Source organism: Eschscholzia californica, unplaced genomic scaffold (genome assembly GCF_041429995.1).
Source record: "Eschscholzia californica isolate CP2 unplaced genomic scaffold, dmEscCali1.0.p SCAF_3, whole genome shotgun sequence".
In the NCBI taxonomy this organism is placed as follows: Eukaryota; Viridiplantae; Streptophyta; class Magnoliopsida; order Ranunculales; family Papaveraceae; genus Eschscholzia; species Eschscholzia californica.
This window is the reverse complement of record NW_028238420.1, coordinates 29,977,228-29,997,107: the sequence shown is the minus strand read 5'-3', so window position 1 is coordinate 29,997,107 and position 19,880 is coordinate 29,977,228. Positions and strand designations below refer to the sequence as shown.

The window sequence follows — 19,880 nt, the reverse complement described above, 5'->3', positions numbered from 1 at the left end:
GACACCAATACTAGATAGATAGCCCCATTTTAGGGTTCGTGTTTCTTATCACATTCGAGCACTGCCGAGCCAATCTCTAGTTCGTAAGTACTTCTCAAACTGAAATCAAATATGTGGTCCACATGGTACTACATGTTGGTACTAACACTGGTGTTTGAATCATGTAAAGATGATCGCCAATTAATAATAGATTACAATCTTTTATCCATGTTAGAATTCAGGACTATGGTCCACTAGGTAGTCCAGTATCACATCGACAAATTTGTGTTTGTGTCGACACCCATGTCGAGTCAACCAAGCTTAGTAGTTGTTTATCTTTGTTTTTTAGGTTAACCACTTTAGTGGGTACACTGACAACCTAACTACGTATTGGTTAACCCTTGTTGCATTGACTTTCGCGTGGGAGTCAACCTTTGATTCAGTCTACCTTTCGTCACTCAATTGAAGTTTTGAGTTCCAACCTTCGTAACATGTGAACCGTTTCTTTTTTGGGAAATAGACTACAAGAGTCATCACTACAAGATATTGATACATAATGAAAAGATAATAACACATTCAATAAGCACTATAACTGTCTTATTTAAATCTTAAAGGTCATCCTAAGAGGTTTAAAGTTCATCTAATCTACCTATACTTTATTTATATTCAACTTTAATAAATTTGTGATTTGTACTTTTATAGGATCATCTGGAATTTCTGTGTTGCGGTGTGGGTGTCCAATCACTACACCAAGAAGTGGGTGGACTGTAACCGTCGTTACACCTTGACAATCCAACACGGGCTACATTTGTGACTTATACTTAATGCATTGACTTATAATTAGCGCATTATACACAAACATGCTAACGTATCCTTTCAACAAAAAAACATGTCTATATCCAAGGGCGGAACTATGTGGAGACCAGCTGGATAGTTGTCCGGCATGATCCATATATACAAGCTACACTCCCACTATCTACAATAGTTTGCTTTAGCTTTGGTGGTGGAGTTTGCATGCTCACAACCCAAAGCCACGTATGGGATCTTGGTTCCGTCCCTGTCTATATAGGCGCAAGTTATAAATATAAATTGTAAACACATTATCAACACAACTATAATAAGCATAAATTTACACCCCTAACATATACATTGATCCGCTACATATTCGCTCATACATTTCATGATATTGTTATGCATGACTATTATTCTTTACTAATTAATTTAACATAAATATAACTATTTTTAACTATTAAAATAACATCTAATGAATGTATGGAAATTTTATTTATTTTTCATAAACATTTTTTACCTCTATACTTCTAAAAAAAAAAAGTGGAATTCAGCGATACTCCTTCAGCCCTGATGTCCAATCAGCGACATCCGTTTTTTTAATTGGATATTACCAAAATACCCTTTTTTATATTTAAAACTACAAAATTACCCGCATCTTTATTGTTTTTTTCATCTTATTCTTCAATCTCTCGTACCTCTTCGATGTTATGCTTTGTCGATGAATCTTCATTTCTCATACCTATTTTTTTTCTCTTATCCATATTTTTTTACTTTACCAACAACGTTTATCGAAAATTTTAAAATTACTAAATTATAAAGAAAGTAAATGCAAATTGAAATTATAAATTGAACAAAAAAATTAAAAGTTAGAAGAGAAATTACTAATTTAACTTACAAAATAGATGACAAAATTTATGAAAGACCAAAGTTACAGTGTTATATCAGCCCTGAATTTACAAATTAGTTAAAAAAAATTCACAGCATGACCGAAGTTAGAGTGTTAAGTTGACTGTAGTGAAATGAGAGATACAAAAAAAATAAGTATAGGACTATTTTCGTACTTTTAAGTGTAAAAAATGGGGATTCCCAATATCTAATTAAAAAAAGGAGATGTCGCTAATTGGAAATCAGTAGTGAGAGGTAAATCACCATTCTCTAGTGATTTTTTTTTTAAACTCACATATTTACAAATACTAAAGCACTGTATCACTACCACTCAAGGGCGGAGGCAGGACCCACAGAGAACAAAATAATGAGATGGAGGACTTCGAACTGGTGACCTACCACAAACACATCCAAGACTAGGGGTGGGAATCGGTTCGGACGGGCGGGAAACGGACACTAAGTCAATCGGTCCGGGCGTAACGGGCATAAGTCTTAAGTGTCCATTCGGGCATCCAGACAAAACGGGCGGGCATTTCGGATTTTTCTCTGACAAAGTGTCCGTCCGTGACCGTTTTGATAGTCGGGCAAACCGGGATTCGGTCGGTCGGGCAGCGGTTACTAATGAACAAATAAAATAAAAATTATCCGAAATTAAAAATGTTTAGTAACTAAATACAACTTTCTAAACTCCCACTTTACAATTCCAAAAAGTATATGAATACAAAATTAAAAGATAATTATTGAAATTTCTCATGGATTACGATCGGTTGTATTCTTCTTCACATGGATTACGATCGGTGCATTGTGGGTTCTACGGTGTATTGTGGGTTCAAGGGTTATTGATGAGATATTGAGATTTTGGAGGAGAGAGAGACTAGAGAAGTAAAGAGGTGAAGATAAGATTAAGAAAAGTGAGTTCTAGGGTTATGTATTTTTACTCTTGAAATCTAACGGTTGTAGCTAATCCTACAAATCTAAAGGCTTAAAATCAATCATATAGGCGGGCGGGTATAACGGGTAAGATAAACGAACGGGTATGGACGGATTCGGTCGGGCGGACAATATAAGTGGATGGATTCGGTCGGACCACCGGGTAAGGACCTATGTCCGCGTCCGTCCGCTTAAGCTCTTTCGGTCGGGCGGGTACGGACCGATTCGGGCAACGGACGGTCACGGATGCTTCGGACTCGGGCGGATGTGGGCGGATTCCGGGTTTTTCGGACCAAACTCCCACCCCTATCCAAGACCAATACCTAAAGAAACTTGTGCTAGCAATAGAAATTGTGACAATGTTATGATTTTGGGAATCCAAGGCCTAAAGAAACCATTACTTGTTAAACCTCATGTTTTATGGCATCAAAAAATGCCCATAGGAAAGAGTGAAAGATACCATTACAAGCTAAACGGTTCCATATTTATTCATGCCTGAGTTCCTAGAGATACTTTCAACCAAAAAAGAGTTCCTAGAGATAATCAGAAACAGTTCTTTCTTCTCCAGATTCTAGGTTTTATACAGTTCAACTAAGGCAAAGGTACCCAGTTCCAGAGTTAATTCACTTTCACTCATAACCCAATCTCTGCTGATTTTGTATAGCTTCACTGAGAAATGGGTGATTTCTCGGCGACAAATTTTATGGGTTCTCAGATTATGATTAGAAAGAACCATCATAAATCAATAGAAGTAAAATTTCTCAATAAAAAGATTTGCCCAAGTTCAAATTTTAGGCTTTCAAGGAGTTGCCTTCAATCAGGAAGATTGATTTCATGTGGAAGTTTACCAGTTGAATTTGATGAGAGAACCAGCCCTAATGAGGTAAACCCAGTTTCTATTTTAGAAATCAGATCCTTTTTATATGTGTGTTCTTGAGAATTTGAGTTTTTGGATAGTATTGGGTTTTCATTATTTCTTGCTTGGTGAGTTTTCTTAAGGTGATCAAGGAAACTTTTGATGTGATTGGATGTAAGAGATGGTAAATGAGCTATTAGAGCTGTGCTTATGATTCTTTAAATTGTTCTGGGGGAGGAGAAAAAAAACCCTAATCTTATTGTTGCTTATCAGTTTTATGAAATGAAACAGTTACTAGATAAGCTGATGGTTGGAAGTGAACCAGTTTATTTCAAGGAATGAAATTTCAGTTTCGGTGGAAATGGAAATATTTCGGTCATTTCGACTGAAATATTTTGCAATTTATTTCCTTGACAAGATATTGTTAAGAGAAACTTAGTTAAATTTCGGTTTCGATGGAAATTCTGGTAGGCATGGAAATGGAAATATTTTGGTCATTTGGACCGAAATATTTCAAAATTTGATTCCTTGGTCTACTATTGTTTTAAGCAGATTACAAGAATCTGTTAACTGTCAAACCTGCTTAATAGAGGAACTGGTGTTTCAGTTTATCAAATTGTTGGTTCAGAATCATAACAACAGTCAAAAGGAAGACGAAAAACCGTAAAAATTTTTGTGCATTTTCTAAATGATTCGAAGAAGAGAAAATGAATACGGGAACACTTAAACCATATATAGTTTAGTTTACTTTTGAAGACTTACGTTAGTCTAGAATTCGGCTGTTTCAAAGTTTTGATCAACTTAGTAGTGGGGTAGACTCGTATTTTAAGTAGCTGTTTGAATCCTCTTATAGTACTGAGAGAACGTGCTCCTGTTTGATAAACAAATTCTGAACCCCCCTCGAAGAAGTCGCTGAAGTTCAGTTCAGTAGTCCCATCTCTTTAAGTGGAAGGATTGAGACTGTTTTCAATATTTCCTTTCACTGTTTCTTCGATGCTCGCATCTTTTGTGCTTCCAGCGCTTTTTCTTTTTCTATAATAATCATAATAATGGTTATTAATATTACAAATTGCTTATTTGTTATCATGACAAGACACAAAAATTTTTAAACATCCTTTCGCTAATAGGATTTCAATGTTTGAAAAGGTGAAAAAAGAGATAAAGAAATGCTATGAACTCATAAAAAGGCTCGGAAGGGGGGTCGTTTATCTGGGTTCTTCAAGAATGGGACCAGATCATCAACACTACATGCAATCATTGGAGTTGGGGAGAGAGGCAAGTACTTAAAATTTTACCCTTTTCTGTGTTTCTTTAGTCCATATAACATAAGTATAAGAGAGACAAGGCTGAACAAATTTCGCGCACAATAGATCACTACTGGCCATGGATAATCTCGACGAAGAAAAAAAAAGTCCGAACTTTACCTTCTTAACCTCATTGAACATGAACATCAGAAGATAAACAGGTGTTGGATATAAACCCTTTCAGCTATTGTTGACAGATAGCAAATCTCTTGGATTGCACTTCTTGGAGCGGAGCTGGTCCGGGTCTAATGGATGCTGCAACTAAAGGTGCCCTTCAAGCAGGGAAACCAGTTGGTGGGTTTAAGATAGGTAGAGAAGCTGGTGAATGGACATCTTCAAATTTCCATCCTTACCTCACTTCAGAATCGTATTTTACCTGCAGGTGGATAACTAACTATCCTGATCGATAAAAAAAAAAAAAAAAATAGTCGATCGATCTCATAAGCTGCTCTTATTTTGCAGGTTCTTTTCTGCAAGAAAACATGGGTTAGTGGATGCTGCAGTTAGGCGTACTGCTACAGACAAAACAGCCGTGGTCGCTCTTCCTGGTGGTATTGGAACTCTTGATGAAATGTTTGAGATTCTAGCCCTAATTCAACTACAAAGGATCGGTTCGGAACATCCCATTCCCTTCATCGTGATGAACTACGATTCTTTCTATTCGAAACTACTTGACTTTCTTGAAGATTGTAAAGGTTGGGGAACAGTTTCGAGAGGGGAGGTTGAATCACTATGGAAGGTTTGTAATGATAATGCTGAGGCTTTGGAGTACTTGAGAGAATTCTATCATCTTCCTAGGGTTTCAATGAAGCATGAACCTGAAGTAGGAAGAGTTTCTTGAAGTCAGTTTAACCATATAACCTGAAGTAGAATTTGGGTGCCAAATGATTCAGATAGGTCTTATATTTAAATAGTTTACATCACAAAAATATTTAAATTATTGTATCAGAATAATGGTCGTTTTTTCAGCAATAGCATCTAATATTATCCTTCCTTTTTGCAATTCGAATATTTTGCTTTGGCTTCGAACAAATTCATTTCCAATTTAACTGCTTCCTGTTGCATTAAACCAGCTCCATTTTCGATGAAAAATGACTGATTTACCTACATAGTCTTGTCCGAGACCCACCGATTTTCAATAAATTGGATGTTTTACACATTTTTAATAAATCGCCCCGTTTGCAATTTGAATATTGGGGCAGCCCGAGACTCAAGGATTGGGACAGTCCGAGAGCTATGAATTGGGACACTCCGAGGGAACTCGGACTGGGTCTAATCCATGTTATTTGAGACTAGCACAGATTAGGCTCAATCCCAGTGCCCTCGAACTGCCCCAACCCATGGGGTGCGAAGAGAGAGGGAGGCAGAAGAATAAAATGGAGGGCCATCTATAGACGCATCCCAAAAGAAAATTTTGTTAAAGCGGCTCCATTTTCAGTAAAATGACTGATTGTTATTGAAACAGTCTTGTCATACGTCAAAAGCTCTTGGCATCTGAAAAAAATAGCACATCCATCTATTCTGGGTCATGGAGACTTGACTACAGAAGGCAACTGAGTGCTCATGTACTAAGGTATAGAAGGATTAGCGAACAAGATAACAGAATAAGTAGTAGAAATAGAGAAAGTGCAACGTTTCATTGTCTGCCTCGCAAAAGTTTCACTTGTGTACTCAATTTACAAAACCTAGAAATTTATTTCAATACAACATCTTCAAAAGCGAAAATTCACTCTTAGAGAATGTTCCGAAGAAACTCCATATTCAACGAAGATTATCAGTCGGTAGCAGTTCCTGGTTTGGGCTTCTGCAAGGACTGGCAGAAAGAAGAGAACCCGTCTTTGAGGTTAGCAGGAAGAGGAAGCGTAAATGGAGGAAGAACATCAAACCGTCGATTGTTGGTCTTTGAAATATGGTGTGCCAATGCTTGTTGCTGCTTATTAAGCCCTTCGATAACAAATGAAAATGCTCCAAATGTGAGGCAACTCTGGAGAAGAGCTTGTGGTGCACCTGCAAAAGAAAAAAGATACTAAAGAAAAACTCAGACTGCCCCGATCACATCAGGTACTGTAGAAGCAGAGAGAGAGTGAGAGAGAAAAAGAGAGACCTGGAAAACTCAAAGCCAGACCAGTGCAACATCCAGCTACTCCAGCATTAATGACTACGTGTAAGAACAAAACAGCCCGTCAAAATAAATAGAATAAAGCTCAGAGTTCGCAGGCAAATAGTTCTTACACTGAGAGATGCTTACCATCATCTTTTCCTCGTAGCCTCTTCAAGAAGCAAACAACCAAACTGTGAACTCCAGATAAAACTGCAAATGTCTGATACGCGCAATAGGAACGATATAACCAGTGTTTTCAGATTTGAATGTGACAAACCTTGCTAACGAAAATCTTAAATAAAATAGTGATAGAACTAGAATGTTACCATTCATTAGAATGATAATTTGATAATATAACTCCACAAACCTTGGCAGACGACCCTGCATCTGCAAATGAGCCTGTAAACCCTTTCTTCTTCATCAACCCCGAACCTGAAAGATAAAAGCATTTCCGATGCAGGAATGATTTCAGAAGCAAGATAAACAAAAGAAAGAAAAAACTTGTTTACTCATTCCAAACCTCCCAATGCAACAATAAAGTATAACAGGATATACAGATTCATGCAATTTACCTAATTATGAGAGATATGTAACTCAAGTATATCCTGTACACAACTTAAATGATGTAATATGCATTCAGTTCAATACGCACAAAACAAAGTTTGTAAGACCCACATGAAATTTTTTTTCGAGAAATCGACTATGTTCTACGTTAGTCGTTACAAGGCATTGATACATCACGAAGATGTGATAAGCTCGATAACTGCCTAACTAAGAAATGAAAGAGGCCTAAAGCCCGACAAATTTATTACATAATATATATTTATAACACGCACATGAAATTGATCAGTTGAACTCTTGATATAACTCCTGCCTCTTCACAAGTTCATTATCAATACAAAATGAAATGAGAAAGCATTACGGAAAATGGAGTGACTTGTCTTGACTCTTGAAAGTAAATCTTCTAGGGGTATCTGTTAAAGTGTAGTATAATTTGCAACAAAGTTACACAATAGGCCTCCTTGGACTCCCACATGAACCGCATGTGCGAGAAACACGGGTTTCTCTCTCCGCGTGACTGAACATGTGAGAGGAGAAAGAAACCTTTGTTTCTCTCACATGCGGTTCAAGTGGGAGTCACAGGAGGCGGGTCGAGTAATACTTTTTGATAATTTTTTTTAATCCATACCAGAATCAAGATTTATAATTTTTTGTATTGCCCCCTTAAAATTGTGTCCGTATAAGATTTTTGCGTGTCTGTATACCAATACCAAACACCCTTTGTCAACCATTAAGCTAAATGACAAACTAAACAAACAAAAAAAAAAAATTAGGTTTCTTTAAACATCAAATAACAAGTTACTCAGCACAATTTAACCCTAAAATCTCAACCATAAACCCTAAATTTGCCTTCACGGATAACTAAAGAACAATTGCAAAATCCCAGCTTGTCACAATTTCATAAAACACCCAAAAACAAATATTACAAATAATTGAACTATTTAAAGAGATGAAACTAAAACAAAAAATGCGAAGAGAACGAACCGTATCCAAATATAGAACCCATGAAAGCACCAGCGGCAGAGTCAGTAGCGAACCTGGAAAGACAAACTAGAGGGGTACCAGATAGAGGTAGTCTATTGGAAGAAGGATTGAGATTTTCATTACTGTCGATTTCTGGGTCAGTATCAGGGTTTGGAGAAGCAATCATCGCCATTTTATCTTCTTCCCCACTAAAAATGCAGAGAGGTAGAGAGAGAGAGAGAGAGGAATCTATTATCTATGGAGTAGTATTTTGGGAGAAAGGGTTTTAGAAGGTCACGGTTGATGCATTTCGTCTAGGTTATAGTAACTGATCTGTCACCAATTGCAGCAAGCGATGTCTCAATTGATGGTAAAGTAGTTGTAACGGATACTGTTTCAGAGATTTCTGTTTTTTTGGGAAATCTCAAAAGCGCGCCTCCCTAAGTGTCAAAGGCGCCTCTCCGAGAGCAAATTTGAGGGGAAACTAGTGGGGTTAGGAAGTGCTTTTAACATTTTATAATATCTGTGATTATTATCGTAGGAAAATTTATACACACTCACTATTTTTACCGGCCACGATCACGTTCAGGTCACTCTCATTCGAGTTGGCTTGGTCAATATTTCTTAACCGAGTCAACTTTCACTCGCACTCACTACTAAGTCAATCAACCAATCACAATTCCACCACTTAAAGTTTACTTTTTTGTGACGGAAACATCCTGGAATCAAACAATTATCTTCTTTTAAGAACATATTCAAATTATTGAAGGTTTTTGTTATCGGTGCTTTAATAGTGAAAATCATAGAAAATGAAGAAACTTCACATTGTTATTTTGATTTAAAAAAATTACAGAGACTAAAAAATTCCCTCACTACAAAAGTATAGAAACATATTTCGTTTTAAGTTTTCTTTCAAATAGAATAGTGTTATTCTTGAAAAACAAAAAGCTTCATCAAGATAACCTATCGGAGGTATCAGTACAACAGATTACATTATAGATCGACACAAAGCTAACAATATGTAAAGAAAACATCGATTTTATCTTACCAACGTAAAACTTATCAAGTTGCTTTCTGTTATCTGTCGATAGGATCATCTTTCCAACAGTTTGAGTACAACAACAGTTTTCATCTTAGAAACAGAAACTTATCAAAATTCTTTTCAATATTTCTCTCTGCTATTTGTCTCTATGACTGTACTGATGTCTTATGTTACTCGTTTCATATTTCCAATAATTCGAGTACTTGACCTTTAAAAAGCAAGTGTATATAACATTTTGCTTTGGTACTTTGATCTTTAAAAACTATAGCAAGATATTTGAAGCCCATAACATTTCACTCCACCGTATTCATATACCCATTTCCTATTCCTTTCTCTTTCTCCCATGTTTGACCATCATACGTTTTGGTATTCCACCTCACTTTAGAAGATGTCCCATTTATTGGGGTTGGCTAAGCAATATATTACACTTTTGTGCATATAAGCCAAGGAGTGACGATGGGGCTATACCGATTGTATCACATCAATAGGGACGACAGACTATATATATGAAATAGACTACATAGACGTACCGAGTTTACCAAACATCATTCCTCTTCGGAAAAATGAGAGAATAGGAAATAACTACACAATTACACAATCCACAAGATGAAGAGTTGATTTTTCATATTGATTAGAACGTTTGAATAAGTAAATCATATATCAGCAAAGGATATAAACTCTACCGAACAACAATAATACTCTCTAAATGTCAACTTTTCCAATGCCTTCGATTTCATCCTTGCCATGAACATTTGATCCTGTCAAATTTAACAAATCTGAAAATTTTCAGACCAATCAATCCCGATGAGTAGATCAAGATGCGCGAAGTAATATATGATACTGAATGTGGATTTCATCAGTAGAAAATGCATAAGCTATAGTTCATTTGTCAAAAGATGGTAATTGGCAAGTCCAGGGTCCAGAATTACCAATTAAACTCTGCAGCTCCTTACATCTATTGTTATTTACCGGTAACTCCAGTGTTACCTGTGAAATTGTTCAAGAACACTAATTTAGTAAGTTACCATAACATCATAATGTCGATATCATGGACCAGCATTATATCTTTCTTGTTGGAAAATGTAAAGATAAATTTGCAGTACTAGAATGACCTAGAAAAAGTCATGTATGGTAGAAGGCCCGACCAAGCAATTAGCCAACATGGAATCAGGGTTGAACCATACCAGCCCGCTGAGGACCTCAACACATTATCACAGGTAAAATGTGGGAGCAATACTAAAGCAACAACACCCCGCGTGGAACGCTGTTCGGTGCCTACTTAATCTGGAGTGGGCACGACAGGACTAATAGCCCAATCAGATTGATATTTAGCAGGAAATATTTCAACCGTGAATGTGATTCGTTTTTCTAATAAATAGAATGTCACGTCTCTAATGGTCAAGCGAAGAATGCACTCTAATTTCTGCTTATAAACTCTGATATAAAACTCATCATAACCTTTTTTACCTCTTTAAAGACTTCGCTGAATAATGTAACTTCAAAGCCCTGCATTGAACGAAATGTGGTGAGAAAAACCTATGAAGTTCAAGGCGCAAAATATGTACATCATACAAGCATGTTTCAAAGAACAGTCTGGGAGTACATTATATACATAAGACTACTTGTGACCAAATGATACAACTAGTTAAAGACACCATTGTTTACTTTAACTAAGCACTAAACCAAGTTCAATTTAACCTCACTATTCTTTAATTCCCAAACATAAGTTCATATTCATATTGCATGGTATTCTATCAGCCCATTGAGCTGCAAATCCAGACAAAGGTAATCTTTGTTTTTTAAACTCAGAACTAAAGTCTGACCTGATATCCAAATTGACTCAAGTAAGGTTTCTAAAAGCTTTTGGTCCATGTTCTGGGGAAACAAGAAAAGTTTCTGGGATACAAAATTTCATAGGGTCGGAAACCCAAAAATTTCCTACAAACACACCCTTCTCTCAAGTCGCAGTCAGTGGGTCACCGGTCGTCGACCTCTATCTCTTCTCATCTCTTTCTCTCCCTCTCTCTCCATCCATCTCCCAGCCTTTATCTCTCTCTCTCTCTCTCTAAGTTCTGGCGAAGGGAAGGGCCCCTTCGCCGGGTTCCTTCATCTGGAAACCAGACGAAAGTTGCTTCACCTAGAGCTGGAACGTCGAAGAGAGAGACAGAGGAGGGAGAATGATTGTGGTGATTGAGGTGTCGCTGGAGTTGATTGTGGTGGTGGGAAGGGAAGATGGAGGAAGAGGAAATGAGAAAACATTAAGGATGGGTGGTGTTTAGGGGAAAACAAGAAATTACAAAATCTTTTTGTTTCTACCCAAAACTTGGTACCCAGAAAATTTCTTTGTTTCCCCAAAACATCGACCAAGTGTTATTAGGTATGGGGCTTCTAAATGATAACCCGGTTGATTTTGGGTCCATTAGAGTCATAAAATAAATTTGAATTGGACTCCCATTGTCTGAAATAACATGAAATGATTATTGTGCCCCTGAACAGTCAAAATTTAGACGCAAGCCAGACAGACTAAGAAAAAACACCACCCAAGTATGATAAATGGCGGGATAATTGTTTTATAGTTAAAGGAGATGCTGGCACATAAAAATAAGGACAACAATTAGCATTTACCAATTTTTTGAACAAATTCAGCGATGCTGTGTTTGATTCTCCAATTTTAACACGGAATGTCTGGATACCAAGATTCTTGACGGCAAAAGCCATCATCATCAGGACTGCTTCCTTCCCAAGACCTTTTCCACGACTACGCCAACCAAAATAACAATTAGCAACTTGATTAATACAAACTCAAATAACAAAAATTATCCGATACTTACCGCGCAAATAATTTAACGATACAGTTCAGCTTACGCAGAGAAACTATCATAAAAATATGTATAACTCTCTTGTATGTGTAAAATATAATCTAGAGACATATTTCAGCTTATATACTTGTGCCAGGAAGCCTAGAATAGATTTGAGTTGTATCCCAGAGTTCTAAAACTGTTAAACTTATTTGTGACTGACTAAAGCCATGGTGCTCCTCTTTTTTTCAACAGTTCAATGTCATCAATGAAGGAGAAGGCCTTCAAAGAGCCTCATTTCTCTTTTCTCTTCTCCAGTACCAAAGACTATCAATGAAGAAGAGAGTCATATAGTAGTGACTTAGTAGTTCGAATCATGATAGACCTCCAACATTTCAGATCCGACTCACAACGCGATACTATAATATGAAACAGAACTAATATTCATATGAACTAATCTTCATTATTTGGTTTCCAATAATGAAGATTAGCCAATAGTTCCCTTTCTGTGTAAGTCTGAACTCGCTGGAAATTTGACACCAAAAGAAGTATATGTAGCAAAGTGAGGATGGACTCACAGAGAAGGAGAAAGTATTATTGCTTATTAGTTAACACAATAAACCCTATGGCATGCGTGCGCATACTATAACTTAGAACTGATAACCAAATGAAACATGGATCGTACGAGACATGAACACATTATTCTAAAGCATAACACAGGTAGGAGACTACCTCTTTGCCTCTGCTATCATTATTTCGACCTCTGCCATTTGTGAATCATCCAAGTCATTCATGTATATGTTCACATCACCAGCCATAGCTGAAATAAAAAGTGCCATTATTTCCTTATAAGGTAATGAGACATGAAAACAGATGGCGGTCATCCTCCAACATAATGTTTTAATCAGAAGAACCATTTCATCGAAGTATCATAACCCAACATCTATTCCTCATGCTCTATAATAACTACAGCTGGTTTCCAAAAAGTTCATTGTTGTCAAGATCATCTGATTCTGAGCCATTGTTATTCTATCCAAGCAAAAACAGTTACCAGCAGTAACATTTAAACTACCCTATATGGATCAAGATGACGAGGAAGGTGATCCAAAGGATAACGTGTCAAACTACAGGTTTAACATGGACCTGAAGCGTTACTCGTTGAACCTTATTCGCCAAGTATTGGCATCAACACTTAGAGGACCAGCACAGACATACTACAACAGTCTCAGACCTGATAGTATCTACAACATCGACTAAGTAAAAGGGAGTTTAGAGAAAGCCTTGAGAGGGAAAGCCAGTACGTACAAACACATACAAACATAAGTACAAAGAGAATATAAATGAAAAGAAGAAGATACTTACGATATGTAAACAAATTTATGTTTTTGTTGGCTTATGCCAATTGCACTGTGGTCTGGGTTTTTTTTCCCTAACAACCCACTTAAAGCTTTAGATATTTGTAATCTGTTTGCGACTGGTCGCCCTCTCCCCAAACCCGTCCCGTTTGTAAATGAGTTTCCTTGACCCGAACCATTTATCAAATCAGAATTAATAAAATTATTTATGTATTGACATAAATTAGATATTTCGTTTGTTACACAAAATTACACAAGTAAATGAGTTTCCTCTACCCGATCCCAAACACGTCTCATTTGGAACCATTTCAAAAAATGAATTGTAAGTTACTTGTGAACATCTAGCATTCATCTTTTTCTTTTTGAAACTTTGAATTAATATTTCTTGTAAAAGATTATACATTGGACTAGAGGGGCTATGTTACATCATCATAGCCTCTCAATTCAAAAGAAAATCATTATACGGTTTCGACTTAGCTGACTCCAGAGTCCCGCTCCAATGGAACAATTGACATTTAACCTCTTCCACTCCTATTATACTATTTGGGTTTGAATCTTTGAAGATCTTATCTTTTTTGTTCTTCCATAGGCTCCCAATGATCACCATGGGTATAATAGCCCATTATTATTTCCTTTTCTTGGGGACTTTAAGGTTCAGACACTGATCTATTGCTTGGTGTACTAAGAATGGTGTGCACCACTGATTTTTCACGGGTTCCATGAAGTAATTCCATACAGCGCTGGCCACCCCGCAATACACAAATAGGTGTTTTGCTGTCTCTTCCTTTTCTTTGCGTAGGATGCATCGGCTGGCAGAATGAAACCCTTCACCCCTAAGCATCTCTGTTATAGGAATTTTGTTAAGGCTGCCCACACTGTGAAGCTTACCCTGGGGGTAAGATTTCTTCCATATCTCTAATTGAGAGTTGATAACTATCCTTTGGTTGGGCTCCGCTATTCAGCCGTTTGTAACACTCATATATGTATCTGCCGTACATAATTTTTTCAAATATATTTTAATTTACTTCAAGTATAGATTCCAGTTGAGAAGGGTAATACTAGCAAATCTCATTCCGCATTACCCTATCGGTTCTAATTTTGCATCTCATTCCCGTTCCAGTAGCGGCAGGATGGGACCCAAACGAGTTGGCCCAAATTTGCATCCCTAGCTATTTTGCTGAGAAGCTCAGAAAATTTTGCAGTTGCAAGATATAAAACAAAATCCTGTTATTTTTACTCAAATTAGTCTGTTCAACCTCAGGTTGATTTTATTTTTTGTGTATGACTGCATCCTTGACCTTTTTAACAGCTCTACTAAGACTTGAGATCGTATATAGTTCTTTGATTGAAGGATTCAGAAGTTTAAGTTCTTGGAATGGACATGCTATATTGGGTGAAGAACTCAGGTAAGAACCGAGTTCGACTTGGATGCAAGTAAGGCGTGGGTCTGATGCCAATCTAACTCGTTGTCAACCGTAGGTTAGATATTGGGAATAGTAATGGTTCAGATATTGGGAGTAGTAATGGTTTAGATATTAGGAACACTAGTGGTTTATATATTGGGAATAGTAGGGCAGAGCACGGTCCATCTTCATTACCTCTTGGTAACTTTCTTTTCGTTTTTCTGGTATTAGTAATCAAAGGAATGTTAATTGTTGCTAGATATAGTTATAACTTATTAATAGTCTCATAATCTCATTGTACATTTTATAATATTCCTAATTTCATATAAGGAAATACATACGGCATATTCAAAGGCTGCGCTTCATCTTCCGGGATATCCACATCAGGAGGAAATATTTCATATAAATTATTAACACTCACATGGTTCTCACGCATCCTCTATAATCATGTTATGCATTTAATGCATGCAAACATTATTTCATGGAATACATTTTTATTCCAAACACGTGACGGTCCCTTCACAATGGAAAATCGGGATTAAACTTCTCCAAATGTCAGTTCAACATCTTTCTTACATGCTTCTTGAATCTTACATCACTGATAAACGTTGTTTCTTCGGACCTTGAGGTTGAGAGATAGTTCGAACAAGAGTTCACCATGTGGAGGAGATACCATCAAGTAAATAATACTCGACTATATTCAGTTCCTTAAATATTTTCTTGTACGGAGGGTTACCCTCAACCAAATTTGCAAATAAGTTAGATTGTAGAACATTCATGTCATTTTTTTATCACCGAACCCCAAAATATGTACATAAGAGGCAACAACCTCTAAAATTATAGTTACATCTCCATGATGTCCAAAATATTGTCCAACCCAAGGCCCAACCTGTAAGACAGCTCTCTCAAACCCAATGCATGCCATCAACGCTCCCTAACATTCCGGGGAAACCTTGTTCTTCACCTTTTTGTGAAAGTCTCGCAATATCAGTAGCATTAGTGCTTAAGTATTGTCCCGCAAACCTCGACAATTGCTCGACAAATCTTTTTTAGACAAACAATTGCATTGGACTCACCAATTCTTACATATTCATCAATTGAATATGTCGGCGATCCATATGCCAACATTTGTAAAGCAGATGTTACTTTTTGCGAGGTAGATAATCCAAGTTTGTTAGTCACTTTTTTTAAAACAAAATATCTATCATGAGATTTGACCGCATTAGTAATGCATAAGAATAGATCCCTTCTCATTCAAAAACATTTGTCGAAATATGTATATCGATATTTTGGGTTATTTGAGAAATAGTTGGTCCACAGCCGAACGTGTTCTTCATCTCTTCCACGATTAATCAATCTATGTCCAGGAATTGAACCTCTATGGTGTGGTTCATCCTCATCTTCTAAAAACTAATTAATCATAACATTGTGATGAGTATTTAAATATGAAAAAAATTGTTGATGTTGTTCATCTTCAATTTGTTCTTCAATTTCTTCATCATAGTTGGGATGATGAGATGTGTCGTCACCATAACTCATTGATGTTATACAGATGTGGTAGAGAAATTTAAATTTGTGATAAAAGAATGTAGTAGAAAAGACTATTTATAACTAAATTTCTACCAGATCCTATCTTTTAACCCCTCCCCTTTTGTTGTTTTCACCAAGAGTTGTCCCTTCAACTTTAACTATACCGACTTTTATCTTTAGCCCATCCTTTTCAACTTTCACCAAGTCTTATCCCCTCAACAGTAACTCTATCGAATCTTATCTTTAAATCATCCCCTTTCCATCTTTCACTAAGAGTTAACTCTACCGAATCTTATTTAAACCCATCCCTTTTGCAGCTTTCACCAGGAGTTGTTCCTTCAACTTTAACTCTACTGAATCTTATCTTTAACCCATCCCCTTTTGCAGCTTTGAGCAAGTGTTGTCCCGTCATTTATACTACAAATTTTAACTCTTTCTCTTTACAACGTATTCATCTTCTCTACAATTTGTCCATAAATACATATATATACTTTCAACTAACATATCCATCTTTTATGCAGATTTTAACAAATCCAGATCTATCACACCTTACAAACATGGCAAGAAGAAACAATAACGTATCTCATGGTCTTTCCTTTTCCACCAATGAAGACATTGCTTTATGTAATGTGTTTTTGCAGATATCTCAAGATCCGATACGAGGTAACTTACAAAAGAGAGATGCATAATGGCTTCGAGTTTCTGAAGTTTTGAGAAAAATATGACCACAAACTATGGTGAGCAAATTAAAATGCCTAAGTCTTTGACTCGTCGATAGACTGTGAATACAAAAGCAATAATATATTTAGAGGACGTGTCTGTCAAGTTGAAAATCGAAATCAAAGTAGTGACAGTGAGCTAGACATTGTACTTATCTTTATGAGCTTTTATACATTCCTAAATATTTAGCTACATATCTATATTTAATTTATCTTTAACTCTTGGAAGTTCTTCGCGCCAGAGAATTATTCGAGCAAGATTGTAAAGAGAAAATTGTTTCTTGTTTGATCATATATATGGTCTATACTGAAAAAAATTCCAATCCAAGACTACGAAATTAACTGAAAATTTTAATGGGGGTGAGATTTTAGCCATTGTGTGGTATGTGAAGAAAATTCCCAATCCAATAGGACTTGAAAAATGATTTCATGAACAAAATGCAAGATGAAGGACGTATACTCGTGCAGGTATATGAAGACGTAGAATTACGAAGAAGTCAAAGCCATGTCGACAATGCCCAAATTAAGTTAATGGAAGCTGAAAACGAACATAATAAGTTCTAGCTTCAAATTATAGACAACAAGCTAAAACAAGATCAATGAAGAAGGGAGTCACTGATTTTTTTAAAGATTCCTTCAATTCCTACTTGTAGAGAAACCCAAAGAAAGTTATAAATAAAAACACAACAAAAACGCCAAAACCCTAAAATCAATTTAAACTAAAAGAAATAACATCTCAGATTATAAAGACAAGTACTAACCTTCAACGTGGGGTTCTCCAGAAACGAAATCTCCTACTAACAATTGTTTATCCAAGACGATAAAAGTATGTTCTGCGAAACCCACAATCTCATAGTTTGATTAATTCATCAAAACAAAGAGAACCCAACTGAGATTAACAGAAAGTTAGAGAGAGAGAGTACTACTGTTGGTGTCTTGGGTCCAAGAGAGATGCATATCGTATTCTTGTTCCAAAGTTAGAGGTTCGGAACCTGTGGCTTGAAGGAGGGAAGGATCTTGCATCCATTGATGGTACCTTGGGACGTGTTCTTTCATGTAAGGAACCAGTATCACATTCTCTCCTTCCAAACTCTTCCCACTGACACTCATCTTGCTTCTCTCTCTCTCTCTCTCTCTCTCTCTCTCGAGCAGAATTAGTAAGCAGACGGGGAAGAATTGAGAAATTTGTGGGACGTCAGACGTCCCTCCTGGAGTGCTTAGTGAAGAACAAGGTGTTTGATTTTGGTCGCGGGTTTGGAATAAAGAAAAATTTGTGGGGAATAAATTCTATACAGAATCCATGTTTCCGTAAAATCTCCTAGAAATATTTTCCTTTCGTTAATACTGAAAAAATTTACAATTTCAAATATAATTTCAAGATTGTGTTCGATAGCAATTTAGGAAAGAAAAAAATTACTCGGCACTTTTTTTTCATCGAGAAATACTTTTTCCGTAAAACTTTCCGCATTTTCTATTGTTTGGTTCGTGAAGAGAAAACTTTAATGTTCCATTTGTTTCAATTTTCTCTTTATAAATAGGTAATAAGAGAAAAGATAAAAACCCAAAGATAATCAACTTCAAGAAATTAACCCTCATCGAGGATCCTCATTAAAAAAATTCCAATAGCTAGTAAAATAAAAAGTTGTTTTCCTTTATTTCTCTGAACCGCCGTGTCCTTTCTGTTTCTAACTGTTGAGTTGTTTTCCTGTTTGCTCTTCTCGTTTTCGATTGTCCTACAAAATTGATTAGTTATTATTGTTAACATAGAACCTAGCTTACTAATGCATTCCGCCTAAGCTTACTACGCATGCTCCGAATGATTACTTCTGCAAAAAATGAAAGAAGTTAGACTTATTCTATCATGCCCTAATCTCACTATTTCCCTCCGCAAAATAAAACCCAAATTAGCGTAGCTCCGTAAATCATAATGATTTTCGGGTCTGATTTTTGCCCCTGATCATGGTTATCGCTCCCAGGGATGTCTTTTATTGGTTTGGTCTTAACCAATTTAGCTAGGACTTTTTCTTGGACCCCTAGTCGTTGCTTTCGCTACAAGGGCTGATTTTGTTGGCTTGAGCATAACTAGTTTAGCTAGGACTTCTCCTTGGACCTCTGGTCGTAGCGTGGGTTACCAGAGCTGATTTCGTTGGCTTGTGCACAACTGGTTGAGCTAGGACTTCTCCTTGGACCCCTGGTCGTTGCTTTCGCTAACAGGGTTGGTTTCGTCGGCTTGAGCACGACTAGTTTTCGTCGGGACTTCTCCCTTACCCCTGGTCGTAGCTTGGGCTACCAGGGTCGTTTTGTCTGCTTCTGCGTGGCTAGTTTCGCAAGGACTTCTCCTTGTACCCCCGGTCACCTTTGTTAGTGTTGTAGGTTAACTAAGACTTCTCCTTACGACCCTCAGTGGGGATCGCGTTTCACTCGAGTAAAGTCTTCTGTTTAACTAGGACTGCTCCTTGTAAGGTTCTCTGGTCGTTGCCTTAGCTACCAGAGCTACCAAATTTTGCCGGCTTGAGCACGGTCAGTTTAACTAGGACTCTTCCTTGGGACCTTGGTGAGGGGTCCGTTTTACTCGAGTGAAGTTCAGTTTAACTACTGCTCCTCAAGGTTTCTAGTCGTTGCCTTAGCTACCAGAACTGCCTGTTTTTGCCAGAGTAAGCGA

The 19,880-nt window shown here is 36.9% G+C and overlaps 3 protein-coding genes across 4 annotated transcripts; 1 reads left to right on the top strand and 2 right to left on the bottom strand.

Moving 5' to 3' along the window:
* Positions 1-2,973: 2,973 nt before the first annotated feature.
* Positions 2,974-5,749, top strand: LOC147549438 (Putative lysine decarboxylase family protein). Its single transcript, XM_086671714.1, has 4 exons — positions 2,974-3,469; positions 4,589-4,717; positions 4,944-5,128; positions 5,209-5,749. Exons 1-4 carry the CDS (start codon positions 3,263-3,265, stop codon positions 5,585-5,587), a joined length of 900 nt encoding a protein of 299 aa, XP_086527840.1. The 5' UTR covers positions 2,974-3,262; the 3' UTR covers positions 5,588-5,749.
* Positions 5,750-6,364: 615 nt separating this feature from the next.
* Positions 6,365-8,820, bottom strand: LOC147549437 (mitochondrial import inner membrane translocase subunit TIM22-3-like). The gene is made up of 5 exons (XM_086670435.1): positions 8,393-8,820; positions 7,215-7,279; positions 6,995-7,067; positions 6,851-6,904; positions 6,365-6,753 (listed from the first exon to the last, which is right to left on the bottom strand). Exons 1-5 carry the CDS (start codon positions 8,562-8,564, stop codon positions 6,521-6,523), a joined length of 597 nt encoding a protein of 198 aa, XP_086526561.1. The 5' UTR covers positions 8,565-8,820; the 3' UTR covers positions 6,365-6,520.
* Positions 8,821-9,947: 1,127 nt separating this feature from the next.
* LOC147549436 (Acyl-CoA N-acyltransferases (NAT) superfamily protein) lies at positions 9,948-18,606 on the bottom strand. Of its 2 annotated transcripts, none has more exons than XM_086670186.1 (7): positions 18,145-18,606; positions 17,980-18,051; positions 12,944-13,031; positions 12,039-12,171; positions 10,881-10,919; positions 10,343-10,400; positions 9,948-10,171 (listed from the first exon to the last, which is right to left on the bottom strand). In XM_086670186.1, exons 1-7 carry the CDS (start codon positions 18,326-18,328, stop codon positions 10,116-10,118), a joined length of 630 nt encoding a protein of 209 aa, XP_086526312.1. In that variant the 5' UTR covers positions 18,329-18,606; the 3' UTR covers positions 9,948-10,115. The 2 variants fall into 2 exon arrangements, with proteins under 2 accessions (XP_086526312.1, XP_086526313.1); XM_086670187.1 differs by having other exon boundaries at positions 9,948-10,189; positions 18,145-18,469.
* Between the last annotated feature and the right edge of the window lie 1,274 nt (positions 18,607-19,880).